The 17,272-nt window shown below is 37.1% G+C and overlaps 1 protein-coding gene and 1 pseudogene across 1 annotated transcript in view; one reads left to right on the top strand and one right to left on the bottom strand.

Moving 5' to 3' along the window:
* FOXJ3 (forkhead box J3) overlaps nt 1-17,272 on the top strand; it is a 126,822-nt gene that overhangs the window by 13,846 nt on the left and 95,704 nt on the right. The window contains exon 2 of the mRNA XM_029227872.1: nt 8,439-8,499. Coding sequence (XP_029083705.1) covers nt 8,456-8,499 — 44 coding nt within the window. The 5' untranslated portion in view covers nt 8,439-8,455. The remainder of the gene's footprint in view (nt 1-8,438; nt 8,500-17,272) is intronic.
* LOC114898415 lies at nt 5,233-5,787 on the bottom strand (annotated as a pseudogene).

Consider the following 17,272-nt stretch of genomic DNA (forward strand, 5'->3'; position numbering starts at 1 on the left):
TAAAGATACGGGATCCAGAGAGGTGGCATTTTGGTTTTCTAAATATAACTGAGCTTAAATTTAAAGCCTCAGAACCCTTCAGCCCTCTGGAAACTTATTCTTTCTCTGTTTAGTGAATACCTTTAAAACTTTAAAATGGAAGAGTTCAACATTTTTGGAGTAAACAGTCTTTTGAATTTTTCATACTTCATGTATATTCATTAAAGATGATTTAAACATATAATGTGATTTAACTTCATACACCTTTGTTAGATTTTCCATAAAAGTACACCTACAAGTTGGGGAAATGTTCTTTATTAGACCACGTGATTTGATTTTGAGACTGGAAATTGTGGTTAAGTTATTGAGCAAAGTAGAGAGACTGAAGTTTCAGGATTATCCAGTGAGTTAATGACAGACCCAGAAATAGAATCCTGTGTTATTTGCTTGGGTTATGATTTGGTTTGAAGAGGGTGGCCTGTGATCTGCTTACATAAATTTCAGGAAGTAAGGTTTGGGGTTTGGAAGAAGTTACAGCTCTGTGATGTTTGGCCAAGAAGCTCCCCTCACCCACATTTACCACCTGTTTTATTGACAGCAGTCCTAAACTATGGAGGGTAAAGAGACAGTTCAGCCTTACACTTCCTACTCCTACAGGAACAGTCTTATAAAGCTGAAGCTGATTGTTGGTTGGCTTGCTTTTTTTCATCTTCTGTTATAAGAGAATAACAACACCTGGCCCTAGTGTTGTTTTTAGGAGGAGAGGGGTATAACCTGAGTAGTTGATTTATAGTGTTAAGAGTGGTTTCCTATAGAATTTTTTCAGGGTATATAGAGGTGTATACATAAGTGTATCTTCATTAAACATGTTTAATTAATAAACAGTATGGTTTGGAAATGGTGGAGCCCACCAGAAAACAGACTTTCTTGAACCACTAATGGTTCAAGGGGTTATAGATTTCAAAATAATTGCTATAGTAGAGTTGCTTTCTGGTGAAGTCATTACTTTTACTCTCCCCTTTTCCATTTTGTGGGGTGCGGGGGGGGCTCATGGCACTAGTGAAGCAGCAGCTTACAGAACAAGAGAACATTTTGTGTGTGATGGTTCTTAAACTTGCTCTTTTAAAAAAACCAAAGGAACCCCCCCCAGCTTTATTGAGATAAAATTCACATACCATATAATTCACCTGTTTAAAGTGTAAAGTTCAATGGTTTTTTTTTTATAAATTTATTTTTATTTAGTTTTGGCTGCGTTGGGTCTTTGTTGCTGAGCGTGGGGGCTATTCTTCGTTGCGGTGCACAGGCTTCTCATTGTGGTGGCTTCTCTTGTTGCAGAGCACGGGCTCTAGAGCACAGGCTCAGTAGTTGTGGTGCACGGGCCCAGCTGCTCCGCAGCATGTGGAATCTTCCTGGACCAGGGCTCGAACCCATGTCCCCTGCATTGGCAGGCGGATTCTTAACCACTGTGCCAGCAGGGAAGCTCCAATGTTTTTTTTTTTTTTTTTTTAACATATTCATAGGGTTGTGTAATCATTGCTGCAGTCTAATTATAGAATGTTTTCCTCTCCCTCTAAAAGAAACCCCACACTCATTAGCAGTCAATCCACTTTACCTGCCTCCCCAGCCCTATGAAACTACTAATCTAACTACTAGTCCATAATCTAACTATTAATATAAATTTGTTTTGGACATTTGATATAAATGGAATCATGTAATGTGTAGTTTTGTTACTGACTTCTTTCACTTAGCATGTTTTCAAGGGTCATATATGTTGTAGCACGTACCATTCCTTTTTATTGCCAAATAATATTCTGCTGTATGGTTATAACATCTTATTTATCCATTCGTCAAGTTACTGGGCATTTGGATTGTTTCCACTATTTTGCGATTATGATTTTTTGCTGCTGTGAACATTCGTGTACAGATTTTTCTGTGGAGGTATGTTTTCGTTTCTTTGGGTATATTCCCTGGGAGTGGAATGGCTGTGTCATATGATTACTCTATGTTTAACTTTTTGACAAACTGCCAAACTGTTTTCCAAAGTGGCTGCACTGTTCTACGTTTTTCACTATCAATGTATGAGGGCTTCAATTTCTTCACATCTTTGCAACCTTTGTTATTATCTGTCGTTTTGATTATAGCCATCCTAGCTGGTGTGAAGTGGTATCTCGTTATTTCGATTTGCATTTCCCTAATAACTAATGATGTTGAACATCTTTTCATATCTTATTGGACATTTTAATATCTTCTTTGTAGAAATGTGTATTCAAATCTCTGCCCTTTTTTTTTTTTTTGCAGTCAAATGCTCTTCCTCTGTGCTGTATCTCCAAATCTTTGCTCATTTATAAGTTGGGTTGTCTTTTTATTATTGAGTTGTAAGGGTCCTTTATATATTCTGGATACCTAACTTGCTTTTCTAACTGTGAATTTGTCTGAAATTACTTGCTTGGAGGCAGAGAGAAGTAATGGATACAAAGACTACATTAAAAAAAATCTGGTGAGTTTTTCAGTTAGATCTTAGTTGTTCTTATTTTACGTTTATTCTCTTTTTCCAACTCTTGAGGAACCTGGTTTATTCATTCATTGAACAAATATGACTGCAGACTGTATACCAGGATTTGGGGATATAACAGAGAATGAAACAGAAACTTTTATCTGCATTCTAGTGGGAGAGAAACAGATAGTGAAACAAAAGTCATATCAAATCATATCAGATGATGACGAGCTATGAAGAATAAAACAGGATAATGGGGATATACTGTGATGAGCTTTCTAACATATTCTTCACCTTTCCTGATTTCTTAATCTGTTCCTCTATGCTCTGTTTGACCTTTTTGTGCTTTCTGTTTATTTTCATTTTATGTAGTTTGTGGCTAAACTTTTACTTCACTCTCTCTCCTTATTCTTAACACCCTTGCAGTCTAATTTTTGCTTTCACTAGTCCACAAGATCCACCCTCTATAGTAATAATGATCTTCTATTAAAAGCCAGTATTGTTTTTTCAGTTTATGTCCATCTTAATCTTTGTGTAGCACTATTGCCTTTCTATCCATTAAATCACTTGCTGCAACCTCCAGTACAGTTTTCTCAAGTTTTTTTTTTTTTAACTGGTTCGTCTTCTCTAAATCTGTTAGAGTTCTCCAAATTTAAGTTTTGGCCTCTCTTCTCCCTCTAACATTACCATGGTGAATTGATCATTCTCACATGATTTTTTGCTTTCTGAGAGCATGTGACTCTGAGTTCTCACTTTCTAGCTATAGCTGCATCACTGCCTTCAGGTTTAACTAGTGAAGCTGCAGTGGACAGCTTGATTGCTACTCACTCAGCAGGATTCTTTTCCCTTTATGCCTTCCTCTGACAGATTTTTCCTGTTTAGGCTGATTAAGACACGGGTTATTTCCATGACTGCTTTAATGATTACCTGTGACTAATGGTATAACAATTCACAGTGTTCAGTCAAGGAACCTGATTCAGAGGGGTTGTTCCTTCATGGGTGCTAGTGAATTTTTTACTTTCACGTCTTTTGAAAGAGCTGAATTCCGAAGTTAGAAAAAGAAGGAATAATCTCTTGACCTCTAGTGCTTATAGTATTCATTTTCAACAAAGTTTTAATTCTTACTTTTTTTTTTTTTTTTGTGGTACTCGGGCCTCTCACTGTTGTGGCCTCTCCCGTTGCCGAGCACAGGCTCCGGACGCGCAGGCTCAGCAGCCATGGCTCACGGGCCCAGCCGCTCCGCGGCATGTGGGATCTTCCCGGACCGGGGCACGAACCCGCGTCCCCTGTATCGGCAGGTGGACTCTCAACCACTGCGCCACCAGGGAAGCCCTAATTCTTACTTTTATCTGATATGGTGTTGCTTTCATTCAAGCTACTGTCACAGTAACTGAGGCATGAATTTTTCCTTTTAACGGTATTCCCAAGGCCACAATTGAGATTCTCATTTGGGTTCTTGATGCAAGGTCATGAATGTTGCAAGTTCTTTGTAAACTATAAAGCATATCTGTGTGGTGGGAGAGAGGAGAGAAGGGCTCATAAGAATTACTTGGGAGCGTTTTCAAAATTCTTAGTCCCATTTCACCTCCTCCTCGCAGATAATGTGTTGTTATATACCTGTTAGTTAAACATCTGCTTCCTGAATGTGAATAGTTTGTAACTCATTTTAATGTACGCATGAAGACTGCTTATATTAAAAGCAATTCCATATTCTTTCTGTTGGTGATGGGATGTACTGCAGTAGTTTCTCTTGTAGCATACCATCAGTGAATGACTGGTTTTTACTCCCTGTCCTCTGGTGGTGTCATGCTATGCAAAGTTTCTTGTATGTTGATTTTCAAAGGATTTGCAGAAAATGCTACTAGGTGCTGTTGGCACCAACTTAAACTGTATAAATTTTGGATGTAATTGAACAAATTAATATAATTGTTCAACATAGTTGGCTTCAGAAATGTGAGTTTGTGATTCGGAGGACACTGAGATTTTCCTGATTTCACTGTGAATCATAGCCTTCTTTTGTGAGAGTTCCATGTTGCTGGGCATCCACCTGGGTAGGGAGAAGGTGATTGGTATATTTGTTCTTCCAGTTAACCAGACTGGTGTTCAAGGCACCATTTAGGCACAGTAATCTAAATTAAAAGTGGAGAAAACTGAAACTAAGGCATTGAGGCCACAGTAGATTAGAAAGACATTTAGGAGCTGGAGTTGGTAGTAAAACTTCACCATTTTAAAGTGTAAAATTTGGTGGTTGTATACAAAAGGTTTTTATTCACAAGGTCGTGCAACTATCAACACTATCTAATTCCAGAACATTTTCATCAATCCCAAAAGAAACCTGTTAGCAGTCATTCCCTACCCCCATTCCTCCTCCCATCCCCCTATCTCCTGGCAACTACTATCTACCTTCCATCTCTAGGATTTGCCCCATTCTGAATTTGTATAAATGGAGTCATACAATATGTGGTCTTTTGTGTCTGACTTCTTTCACTAAGCATAAGGCTCTCAAAGTTCATTCATATTGTGGCATGTAACAGTATGTCATTCCTTTTTTATGGCCGAATAATATTCCACTGTATATTATATGGATATTGTACAGATATGTCATATTTTGTTTATATGTTCATCAGTTGATGGACATTTGGTTTATATCCACTTTTAGCTTTATAAATAATGCTGCTATGAACATTAGTATGCATGTTCTTTGCGTGTGTTTTTCTTTTTTTAAATTTATTTTTATTTGCATTTATTTTTTGTGGCATTTATTCCCGGGCCATAAGTTTTTGTTTCTTCAGTTTCTTCTGGGATATCTTTTTCTTTGGGGCAACCTCCTCTTCTGGTTTAGGAACAATCTGTTCTTATTCAGTAAGGACCGTCTCAATGTGGCAGGGAGAGCTCATGTATGGGTTGATCCGACCATGAGCTCTCTAAGTTCTGTGCTGCATCTTGGGGGCTTTGTTCACCTGGATGTGCTCAGTGACTAGAGAATCTACATCTAAGCCCTTAAGTTCAGCATTACTCTCTGCATTTTTGAGTATGTGCAGTAAAAATTCAGCACTCTTTCTGGGCCACCAACCCTGTGTCCAGCCCCACTGTTTGGCCTGGGCACACCTACCAACTCCACCATTGTAATGATGGAATGCCACACATTGCTTCTTTAAAGTGACATCTTTCAGATACTTGGTGGATTTTCGGATATGCACACCCTTAATGGCCTGGGCAGTTTCACGAGTGTTCTTAAAGTGAACACGAAGATTTGAACCTCCTGACTTGCATGATTTTGTGGGGTTTTCTGGGTCAAATGAATAGCGAACCATTTTTAGAGGTCACCTCAGGCTGCTTACTGGAAAAGGAAGCTGTATGCAAGTTTTTATGTGAACATATGTTTTACGTTCTCTTGGGGATACATATATGTGCATATATATGTATTCCCAAGAGGATTTATATATATATATATATATATATATATATATGTATATATGTATATATACATATATTTAAATTTTTTATACATAAAAATACACACACACACACACGTACCCCTAAGAGTAGAATTGGTGGGTCCTATGGTATCTTTTGTAAGAATTTACCTTTGTTTTTGATAAAGCTGATATTGTAGAATGTTGTAGAATGTGATTTAGGTTTAAGAGACAAATGGCCTGGCTGACTCTCCACATTCTCTTGTCCCTGCCCACCCAATTTGGACAGCTTACCTGATGTCTAGGTTGTTAGAGTCAACAGAGCAGTCATACCCAGGTAACTACCTTGTAGAATACTGGATGTAGAGTCCTGGAGTTAGCTCTATGCACTTGGTGAGGAGTGGGCTGGGAGCCCAGGGATGTTTAGAGAAGTCATTCCTCATAGAAATCAAGAATTGAAAAGAAGTGTCCTGCTCTAACAAAGGAAAAGAAAGCCATTCTTAGATAAAGGACTGTGCCATTTTATCAAGATAGGAAATACATTAAAAAAATAATGAATTCAGTTTTAGACATAGTAAATTTGGGATTTCTGGGAGGGAATGTTAGATATTTATGTTCGGAGATCAGGAGTTTGATCCCTGATAGAGATGTAGATTTGAGATTCATCTGCATTATAGGCGTTTGAAATACAAGAGTAGGTAAGTCACCCATAAAGTAAAAAACATTAGAGAAAAGTGACTAGTAATTCCCGTATCTGAGGTCTTTGAGGTTTTGAGTCTGCCAGCTGATGTTTCAGCTGTATCTTACTCTTGAGTGGCTTGTTTCCTTCTGGTTTTGTGATTTTTGATTGTGAATTTATTTATTTTGGGACCTTATCCTTGAGAATTCTCCCAGGCCTAGATCAAAGGCAGATTCCCCAGAGAGGATTTTCATTTCCTTCTGTCAAGGTTGGGTGGGAGACATTACCATTCTAGGACTACCCTAAACAAAATTCTAAGTATGAAGCTTTTTAAACCATAATGTAGGTGAGGGTCAGCTTCTGGTTGTGAGTGTCTGAGGAGATACTGTTGAACTGGTCTCATAGCCCCCCAATCCCTCACCAGCACTCAGTGCCAAGGTTAAGTTTCCCTTGCAGTTCTCTTGGGTAACACCTGGACTTTGCCTCTTGTACCTTGAACCCTAATAGGCCTTGGAATTGCAAGCTGAAATTCTTAGGGTTTGGCAAAATGCCCTGAAGGTGAATGAAAGCTGGTTTCAGTACTCTGCATACATCTCTAGTTTCCCTCTTTCACTTAGTTTTTAGCCTTGATCATACTTTATTTTCTTTCAGGTTATTGATTAATATGTAAAGATTTAAAAAATTTATCCAGTGTTTGTTATTTCCAGTGGGCATGTTGATCAAGCTATCTATTCTGTTGTTCTAGCAGAAATAGAAGTGTCCATCTCTCTTCAGGGCATGCACGGGACAGTAAGATGCAGGGAATTCAGTCAGCCGCTAAGTTAAAAGTTGTAAACTTGGGACAACATCCGGTGGTTTGTTTGGCCCACATAGTATTTAGAAAATAAAAATCAGGAGATTTCAGATAAAATTTTGGGTATCTTGCTTCTCTTGAAAAATTAGGAGTTCTTAACAGTACTGGGCTTTCAATCCCGCTTAGCAACAATTGGCTAGAACTGGGAATAGCAGCTGATCTTTTCAGAGTGAACCTGTTTTCTTTAGTTGCAGGCACACAATCTCCATTTGTGCTGTGTATGCGTATTTATACCCATTCCAGCTTCTCTCATTCATGTTACCTGTAGACACTTGTGGATCATCCTTGTGTCAGGTAGTAGTGCTAATAGACAGTTTCACATTTATTTAGTGATTTGTTTAATTCTAATAACAAACCTGCAGTTTATCCCTGATGAATAAATAAAGTTACAGGTGGTATTATCCCCAAGTTACAGATGAAGAAATGGAGGTTCACTGAGGTTATATAAATTCTTCAGGGTCTCTTAGTGTCACAGCTAGAATTTGAACAAAGCTCCTTCTGTTCAATGCTGTTCTTAACTTTTTTTAATTTTTTTAAGCAGTGGAACTGTTCTTCAAATGAAGTTTTAGTGAAGTCCATTATGCAAAACCAACAAAGATAGCACTGCTTTGATTGAAGGGTAGATGGGGTGGGAGACAATTATGTGGGGATGGGAACCTGCATGCTCAGCTCTTTGGCAGCCTTTAGGCACCTCTCTGGAATCCTTAGGATTCTACTAAACAGTTTGGACACTCTCTATCTGTAACTAAGCGTAATAACAATTTGTTAAATTTTATGAGTTTTTAGCTTTTTTGGATGTTACAGTTATAGTGTGCCTATTTTTCTTGTGCTTCCTCGTATGTCAGTCTTCCTCAGCGTAATCTGTCTTATTGCTTAACAGCATTTTAAAATTTTGTGGGTATGTGTTCAAATAATGGTGAATCTTTTAGCGTTCTATTTCTGTTTTAGAATGGTAGTGTGATTTATAGTTTAATTTATTTTGGAGCATCTGATAACTAACTCTCCTTTACTTTTCAGATTCTCTTTGTGGCCAGATGGGTTTGTATGGACAGGCTTGTCCATCTGTAACTTCATTAAGGTTAGTGCTCTTCTTTTTATTAGAACATGTAACATTTTAAAAGTTATGCTGGTCAAGTCATATTAGAATCAGTTTTACTGTAAGGTTCAGAATAAAATATTGTAGTTTGTTTTGGTAAATAGTGCTATTTTGTGAGATTGGGACATATTTTTGCTTACAGAGATATTTGTGGTAGTGGGATTTGGATCTTAATCTCCACTTAGTGAATTTACATATGTTCTTGTACATGAAATAACAACTTTACTCTTCTTTGTTATTCCTTTTTTAAAAAAACACTAATCTTGTTTCTACTTATTTTAATTAGAAAATACATAGTAAATTTTTATTACCTTTGTAGCAGATTATTAAATAAGACTAGATGGTAATTTAAATCTCTTTTTAAAGGATGATATAAATATGATACGTAGATTATCCTCATTTACAGTAAATAAGTAAAATGTAAAAAAATAGAAACTAAGTTGTATTCAACCCAGTGGTTTTAGATTTTTTCGAAGTTGCTAAATCCTTTCTATAAATTAAATCTTAAGTGAAAACCTGTGAGTAAAGCAGATAAATGCCGGGCTTTTCTGCTTGCTTGGGCTTCCATGTTCTACCCCCATGGTTGCCCCTGAGGGATTACTCTAGTTCCCAGTGCACAGTTTGAAAAAATAAGCTAAATCTAATCTGTTAATTGGGATCTTTCAGACTAGAATATGAATTGTTGATGGCAGCACCTACCAGTTACATGTGGTGTTGTAGCTAGCTGTATCATTTATTTGTTCAGCATATTGAGCACCTAATATGTTGTCAGGAGCTATTCTAAATGCTGGGGCTACAGTTGTGAACATAACAGATAAAAATCCTGTAATTATTGGGTTTACATTTTGGTGACGGGGTAATTAATAAAAAAAGTAAGAAGTATATGTTAGATAGTGACAGTGATAAGAGCTAAGATGAAGAATAAAATAGAGAATGGGAATAGGAAATATAGATAGGGTTATTTTAGATAGGGTAGCCAGGGAAAGCTTTACTGAAAAGGTGACATTTGAATGAAGACCTGAAAGAGTGATGGAATGAACCATATCTGGGTAGGCAGAAGATAAGCGTTCTGGGCAGAGGGAATTCAGGAGCTGCTGGGGCAGGAGACTTGCCTTGTTAGGTTGGAGGAGCAATGATGGAGGTCAATGTGGCTGGAACAGAGTAAGTGATGAAGAGAGGTAGAATTGACCAGCTTTGGAGGGCAGGAAAGAGAGAGAGGAGGGATACAAAATTATTAGAGCCATGAATGTGAAGTCAAGGAGTCCTTAGGCATGAAAGAAATTCTGGTGGTTCAGAATGCCACCAAAGAAAAATAAAGTTGCCTTTTTAGTTTTTATATACTTGAATTTTTATGAGACTAAGGCTGGCTCTCCTTTCCCTCAGTAGGAGAGCTTTACTCCACATCCTTATGGCATTTCTTTCCCTGAGAATGCATCTTCCAGCTTATAATGGAAGTAGGTGGAGTGATTACTTTTCTACCTTGTTGGAGTCCATGTGCCCCCACCCCCACCTCCCAACAAGGGACACCTGTATAGTTTTGAAAAGAACTTAAAAAAAAAAAAAAAGACTTCTTTAATCCCCAAAGCTGCTGTAGAACTAATTTCACTTAAGAGTCCTTTTGTTTAATATGGTTGGAGGAATCATTTTACCCTTTTTTTGAATATTTAAAACTTTAGATATGACCATATCAGGATATTTTTGCAGACTTTGATCTTCCACTGATCATAGAGTCCCTTAAAGATATTTTATTTGTGGGCTATGCCAAAACAGTCATATATTAAAGTCATTTACTGGGATTTTAAATCCCTTCATTTGAATAGTTATGTTTAGGTGAAGATTGTATATGACATTGGGTTAGGAATGATATATGCCTAACCTTTTTTGCTTGATAGAATTATATAATTGGAAGAGATGATGAAAGAGATGCCATGAATTATTTTATAACCTGCTCACTGTTATAATTCTAGTGTATAATATCCTAGAATCAAATTTTTGTGGATATACCTATAAGTTTAGCATTTAGTTAATAAACTGAGAAACTCTCTGGCATTTTAGTTGAGATATTTAGTATCCTTATATCCTAATCTTTCATTTTTTGTAATATTCTATATGGTCCTTCTGTGAAGCAGAGAATTCGCATTCTCAGATGTATGGGTAGAAGACCATTGTTTGTCACTGATTTTTCTAACTGAAAGCTAGCTTTGGTTTGATATAAGGAAGAGAAAAGAATAACTATTTTTTGGTAAAGGGAAGAGAAACTGGATTACTTAAAACCACAATAAATTTTAGTCTACTTTCCCATAGAGTCTTCCTCAAGCCAGAAACGACCTCCCAACTATACTATCCAAATAGAAGTAGAGCAGGAAGTCTTTTTTTAAAAAAATTTTAAAATTAATTAATTAATTCATTCATTTTTGGCTGCATTGGGTGTTCGTTGCTGCATGCGGGCTTTCTCTGGTTGCTGCGAGCGGGGCCTGCTCTTTTTTGTGGTGTGCGGGCTTCTCGTTCCGGTGGCTTCTCGTTGCAGAGCATGAGCTCTAGGCGTGTGGGCTTCAGTAGTTGTGGCACATGGGCTCAGCAGTTGTGGCTCACAGGCTGTAGAACGCAGGCTCAGTAGTTGTGGCACACAGGCTTAGTTGCTCTGTGGCATGTGGGATCTTCCCGAACGAGGGCTCAAACCCGTGTCTCATGCATTGGCAGGCGGTTTCTTAACCACTGCGCCACCAGGGAAGCCCAGGAAATCTCAAATCCGCTGACAAACATTGCTTGTTTGCCATAACTCTCTTTGTATATACTACCTTTATATCTTGTATATACCTGCATATACTATCTATATATCTAGAAAGTGGCTAGCCTCAAGACAGGAAAGCATTTGAGTTGGTGGAGAAGAACTGGACCATGTGTCTAGGAATGAGAAAATGGGTAGGTAGGTGGGAGGTTGTAAACGTAGGTGGGAGTGGGAGTAGATGACTTATGTGAAGTGAAGATGGGGGGTGGAATGAAAGTATGTGACATTTTAAAAATTTGTTGGGTAGGAGAGGGTACTTAGTAAAATGAATTAAATCTCTTCCTCTGCCCTTTAAATATTTAGGGTAAACAAGTTAAATATTGTTTTCTATAGATGATATTGGATCCTTGTTTAATCTGAACACGTTAAAATTATTTTTAAAAATTTACTTACTGTATTTTTATGATTAAAAAGTAATCTTAGGGCTTCCCTGGTGGTGCAGTGGTTGAGAGTCCGCCTGCCGATGCAGGGGACATGGGTTCGTGCCCCGGTCGGGGAAGATCCCACATGCCGCGGAGCAGCTAGGCCCGTGTGCCATGGCCGCTGAGCCTGCGCGTCTGAAGCCTGTGTTCTGCAACGGGAGAGGCCACGACAGTGAGAGGCCCGCGTACCGCAAAAAAAAAAAAAAAAAAAAAGTAATGTTAAACCAATTATTGTAGAGAATTTGGGAAGACAGAGATAGCCCTTGTTAATGTCGTCTTATCATGTAATTTTATTCCAGTAGATGCTATGTGTGTTAGAAAAAGGCACCCCCCCCAAATTTTCTTTAAAAGAATGGTTGCAAAAGATTTTGTAGTGATAGCTAAGTATACTCTTAATTTTAATCAAATTGCTCTTAATTATCATTTTGTTCTTCTTTAATTGCTAGTATGGGTAGAATTGCATTTTAACAAACGTTATTGTAATAACATCATATACTATTACAGTATAATGAGACTGTTTTATCAGTCAGGGTTCTATCAGGAGGCAGAAACCACACCAGTTATTTGAACAGAGACTTTAATAGAATCATTAACTAGATTTAAAGTTGTTAACTAGGTAACAGAAAGGATAAAAATAGAACTTGAAGTTATCATGGAGATAGGCACTTCTAGAAGCAGCTGTGAGCCCTAAGTGCTTGGGGACCAAAGGGAAAACCTAGAGACTTAGAGGAAGGGTCCTGTGGAAACAAAATTCAGATCTCCGCGGAGAAGGTACTACATGCTAGTGCTTGTGTCGAGCTCAGAATAGAAATCCCATAGATTTGAAACTCAGAACTCTGGGGAAGGGTGCTGGCTGGTGCTGGGGTCTTTGAGTGGGGTATGATTAAGCTAGTTCCATAAGTGTTAGAAAAACTGCAAACTTTATTCACTTACTACTGTGAGGGGGACCTTCTGCAGGGGTGAAGAAACCTTTGCTGGGGTAATGCTCTTATGAAGTCCAAAGAATAGACAGGAAGGCCCAAGTATCTTTTTTCTTCTCCAGGCTTGCAGTCCATCTTTAGTGCTCCCTCTTGGCAGAGCCTTATAGGAAATCAGCTGGCAAAGCAGAAATGTGGTTTGCAGAGTCCCAGTTCCAGTGTCATTAAGGCAGATTGGGAAGAAGGGACGCGGTTTTGGAATTGAGGAGCAATAACTTAATAACTTGTTCCAGCAAATTACTAAGAAATATGGTATTAAAAAGTGTTTTCTTGGGACTTCCCTGGTGGTCCAGTGGTTAAGACTCTGCGCTCCCAATACAGGGGGCCTAGGTTCAATCCCTGGTCAGGGAACTAGATCCCACATGCATGCCACAACAAAGATCCCGCGTGCTGCAACTAAGACCCAGCGCAGCCAAATAAATAAAAATATTAAAAAAAAAAGTTTTCTCAGATCTGTTTTGCAGCCAGTGTTTATGTGATTTTAGTAGGATACTTGCATGTTGCTAAAAATGCTAATTTTGTAAATCACGTGAAATTATATTAAAAATCTATATAAGGTTTGCAAGTATTCCTTGCAATCCGAATCTACTGCATTCATATCCTGAGTTTGGATAGTAAGTCTGGATAGTGAATACTGGGTCATCTACATCTATTTAATTCCTGAGTTTTGGAAGGCAAGAGTGAGAGTTCAGATAATGATGGATACAGTTTCTGTCAGACAATAGAATCTTAAAAATTTAGCAGAATCCGGTTACTGAGTTTATATAAGATGGATTTGAATCCTGAGGTTACCTGCATTTTATTTCCAGGTATAGACTCAGTAATAGCAAAAGCTTACCAAAAAAGCAAAAGCTTTCCTTGAACATTTGCTTTATGTAGACAGGTAAACACATATATGTATATAACATATTTCTTTCATATATTTTAGCATTAGACTGTTATAATTTGGTTTGATTAAAGCAAAATAAAATTTGATATTTCTTTGGACTTGTTAAAATGGGGCCCTTTCTGCATTTCTGAATTGCCTAACATTTATGAGGATTGATTTTATGGTTCACATGTGTATTCGGCCTAGGATGCGGAATTATCAGTAGTACTTTAAGTAGTTTCTGATCTTCTACCTGAGACCTCTTCCTTTTGTTATCTTTTTCTTTCTTTCTTGTTCACACTTATCTTTTCCTTTTTGTTACGCTTCTCCCTTAAAGATGCCTTTTATTATTGATCCAGTCTGTTTGTTTAGGATATGTTGGGGAACACATAGGGATTTTTAGCACCAGAGAAGATTGTGTGTTGTGTCCCAAGTGAATTTCCTGTCCATGTGTTTTCTCATTTCCCTCCATTTGATATTGATAACCTGCTATTTAGAATGACCAGAGGAGGGTAGATTTATTTTAAGGCTTCTTGCTGTCTTGTTTCTAGTAGCAGACTTGTTATTGTTAAGGCAGCTCTGGTATTTAGTCTTAGAATTGGGTAGATACAGGTTCAGACCTCTGCCGTGTATTATTCATATGATCATGGGTAAGTTACTTCACTTTTCCTGATTTTGCTGTAATAGGGATGTTAATGTTTACCTCCCTGGCCTGTTAGGATTCATGGGATAAACTATATATTGATTACATAAAGCATCTGGCATATTTTTTCCTTTTTTGCATTTTCCTATAGTAGAAAGCAAAAGGGATAATTGTTTTTAGAATAAAAGAGGACATATTTGGGGACTCCCCTGGCAGTCCAGTGGTTAAGACTTCGCCTTCCAGTGCAGGGGGTTCGGGTTCATCCCTGGTTGGGGAGCTAAGACCCCACTTGCCTTGGGGCCAAAAAACGCAAAACATAAAAAAGAGAAACAGTATTGTAACAAATTCAATGAAAAAGACTTAAAAAAGAAAAAAAAAAGGACATGTTTGTATCCTTTGCTCTCAGCTCAAGAACATGGGGTAGAAGAGGATTTCTTTTTCCCCTTCTATTTCCCCTTTACCCTAAATTCTTATTTTTAAAAATTAAAACAAATTTTTTTTTAATTGAAGTATTGTTGATTTACAGTGTTGTTAGTTTCTGGTGTACAGCAAAGTGATTCAGTTATACATACACATATATATGTATATTTTTCAGATTTTTTTCCATTATAGGTTATTACAAGATATTGAATATAGTTCCCTGTGCTATACAGTAGGACCTTGTTGTTTATCTGTTTTACATATGGTAGTGTGTATCTGTTAATCCCAGGTTCCTAATTTATCCCTCCCCTTCCCCCCTCAGGTAACCATAAGTTTGTTTTCTATGTCTGTGAGTCTGTTTTGTTAAATACGTTTTGTTTGATTTTTTAAGATTCTACATATAAGTGATATCAAATGATATTTGCCTTTCTGTCTGGCTTAATTCATTTAGTTTGATAATCTCTAGTATGATAATCTAAATTCTTAGATTCTGGAGTATCTACCAGTAGCATTCAGGTTTGCAACTGACCTCAGGCTAAGGATGTTGCTGACATTTAATACTACATTTTTATCATATTTATAATTAATATAGTTATGCTTTTAAGTCAGTCCCACGCAGTGGCAGAAATAACTTTCATTATCATGCCGTAGTTCATCATTGTTATATTTATCAAACTTTTTTTATAATTGATAAAATCTGTTAATTTGCATGTTTAGTTCTGACATGTTCCAATTAAATGAAGAGTAATGAGAAACCGTCTTAATTTTGACCATTACAGAGACTTTTTCTAAAATGTATTTTGAACTTTTTGTCTTATCTTCTAAGGCTTACTGTCTCATATGGTAGCCGCTAGCCTCATGTGGCTATTTAAATCTAAATTAAAAAAAATCTTCCTCAGTCACACTAGCCACATTTTTTAAGTGCTTGGTTAGCTGCACATGGCTACTGACTGTCATATTGGATAACACACAAACATTTCCATTGTTGTAGAAAGTTCTGTTGGACAGTGCTGGTCTAGAGCATCCTAAATGTAATTTAATCTTTAAGCTGACTTATTGGGCTTCCATTTCTGAGCATAAGGTATTGAAGAGTACCAGTGACTAGTCACTGACTTAAGGACATATTATAAAAGTTACTTATGGGACTAAATATTGACTTGGATAACTAGCTTTATGGTGTTCTTACTAATATATAAGACCAGGCATCATTTAAGCATTTTATGGTATATTAATTAAATTTCCCCTAACAACTCTGTGAGGTTGGTGTTATGATTATTTTCATTTCACAAATGAGGAAACAGAGGTAAAAAAGTTCAGCAACTCAAGGACATGCAATGAATAAGGGATGGAGCTGGGATTCATACAGAGGTCTTGCTCCAGTGCCCATGCACTAAATTCTGCCTCTTGGCTGTCAGTATTTACCAATTTGAGGCTTTTTCTTTTTTTTTTAAACATCTTTTTCTTTTTTTTTTTTTTAATTTGTTTTATTTTTGGCTGCATTGAGTCTTTGTTGCCGCGCACAGGCTTTCTCTAGTTGCGGCGAGTGGGGGCTACCCTTCGTTGTGGTGCAAGGGCTTCTCATTGCGGTGGCTTCTCTTGTTGCGGAGCACGGGCTCTAGCCACGCGGACTTCAGTAGTTGTGGCTCATGGGCTCTACACATATTTTTAAAAACTAAGTATAAGAAGTATTAATAGCAGATTCTGTCTGGGTTTTTAAATAATATCTGCAAAGATGGCTTTGAGCGTTCTTGTATCAAAGGGACTCTTGTTTATTAGCTTTCCAGCTACTCAAGAGACATAGAGATTCCAATAGATAGAGTGAGATTAAATGCAAAATACTGTACTTACTTGATGACAGAATGTAGTTCAGTGGTTAATGTCCAAAAATATTTATTTTTCCTCCCTAAATTGTAGAGTAAAATATTTTTAAGATAAGAATTACATTTATGGCATAAAGATGTCTTTTGACCATATGATCCCTAAGTTTTAGCCTGAACGGAGTTCTAACTATGAGTATGGCTTGTATGAATTTAGAATACAGTTTTATGAATCTAAGATTATATATTTGAGTAATAGAGTAATTTGGAGAGAATCTAGAGAAGAGCAGTAACTATATTATGGTTCTTAAATCAGATCCTGTTGGAGTTCTGGACTTCAAACTTTTGAGAAGGAACCTAAATGGTGTTAATATTGTAAAATATGTGAAGCATCGTTGTGAAGAGAACTCTGACCAGTTCTCACTTTCCAGGATAGAATTTAAAGAAATTTTCTTCTCTGTAGCAAGGGAGATACATAGATTAGTCTGTTAAAATTTATTATTATTTTAAACAAAATGAATTACTGTATACATTTGGTGAACTTTTCTTCCCTTGGAGATAAAGAATATTGTTGGTTTCCAAAATAGGTAATAGCAGGGCTTTTAAAAATGACATAGTGAGGTTCTTTTTCATCTCTGATTTTATGATAAATAGCTCTGAAACCACAGTTCTGTTTACAAATGACAGTTGTCTCACTAAATCCCTCAAGTTTTTGCATAAGTTATATTGTGAATATTCTTGGAATCTTAGGGGTGAAACAAAAGTTGTGAAAGTCAAGAGTTTTGAAATGTGAATTTCTATTTGTGTATTGGATTCTCTA

The sequence above is a fragment of the Monodon monoceros genome, unplaced genomic scaffold (genome assembly GCF_005190385.1).
Source record: "Monodon monoceros isolate NGI ecotype Baffin Bay Population unplaced genomic scaffold, NGI_Narwhal_1 Super_Scaffold_18, whole genome shotgun sequence".
Lineage (NCBI taxonomy): Eukaryota > Metazoa > Chordata > Mammalia > Artiodactyla > Monodontidae > Monodon > Monodon monoceros.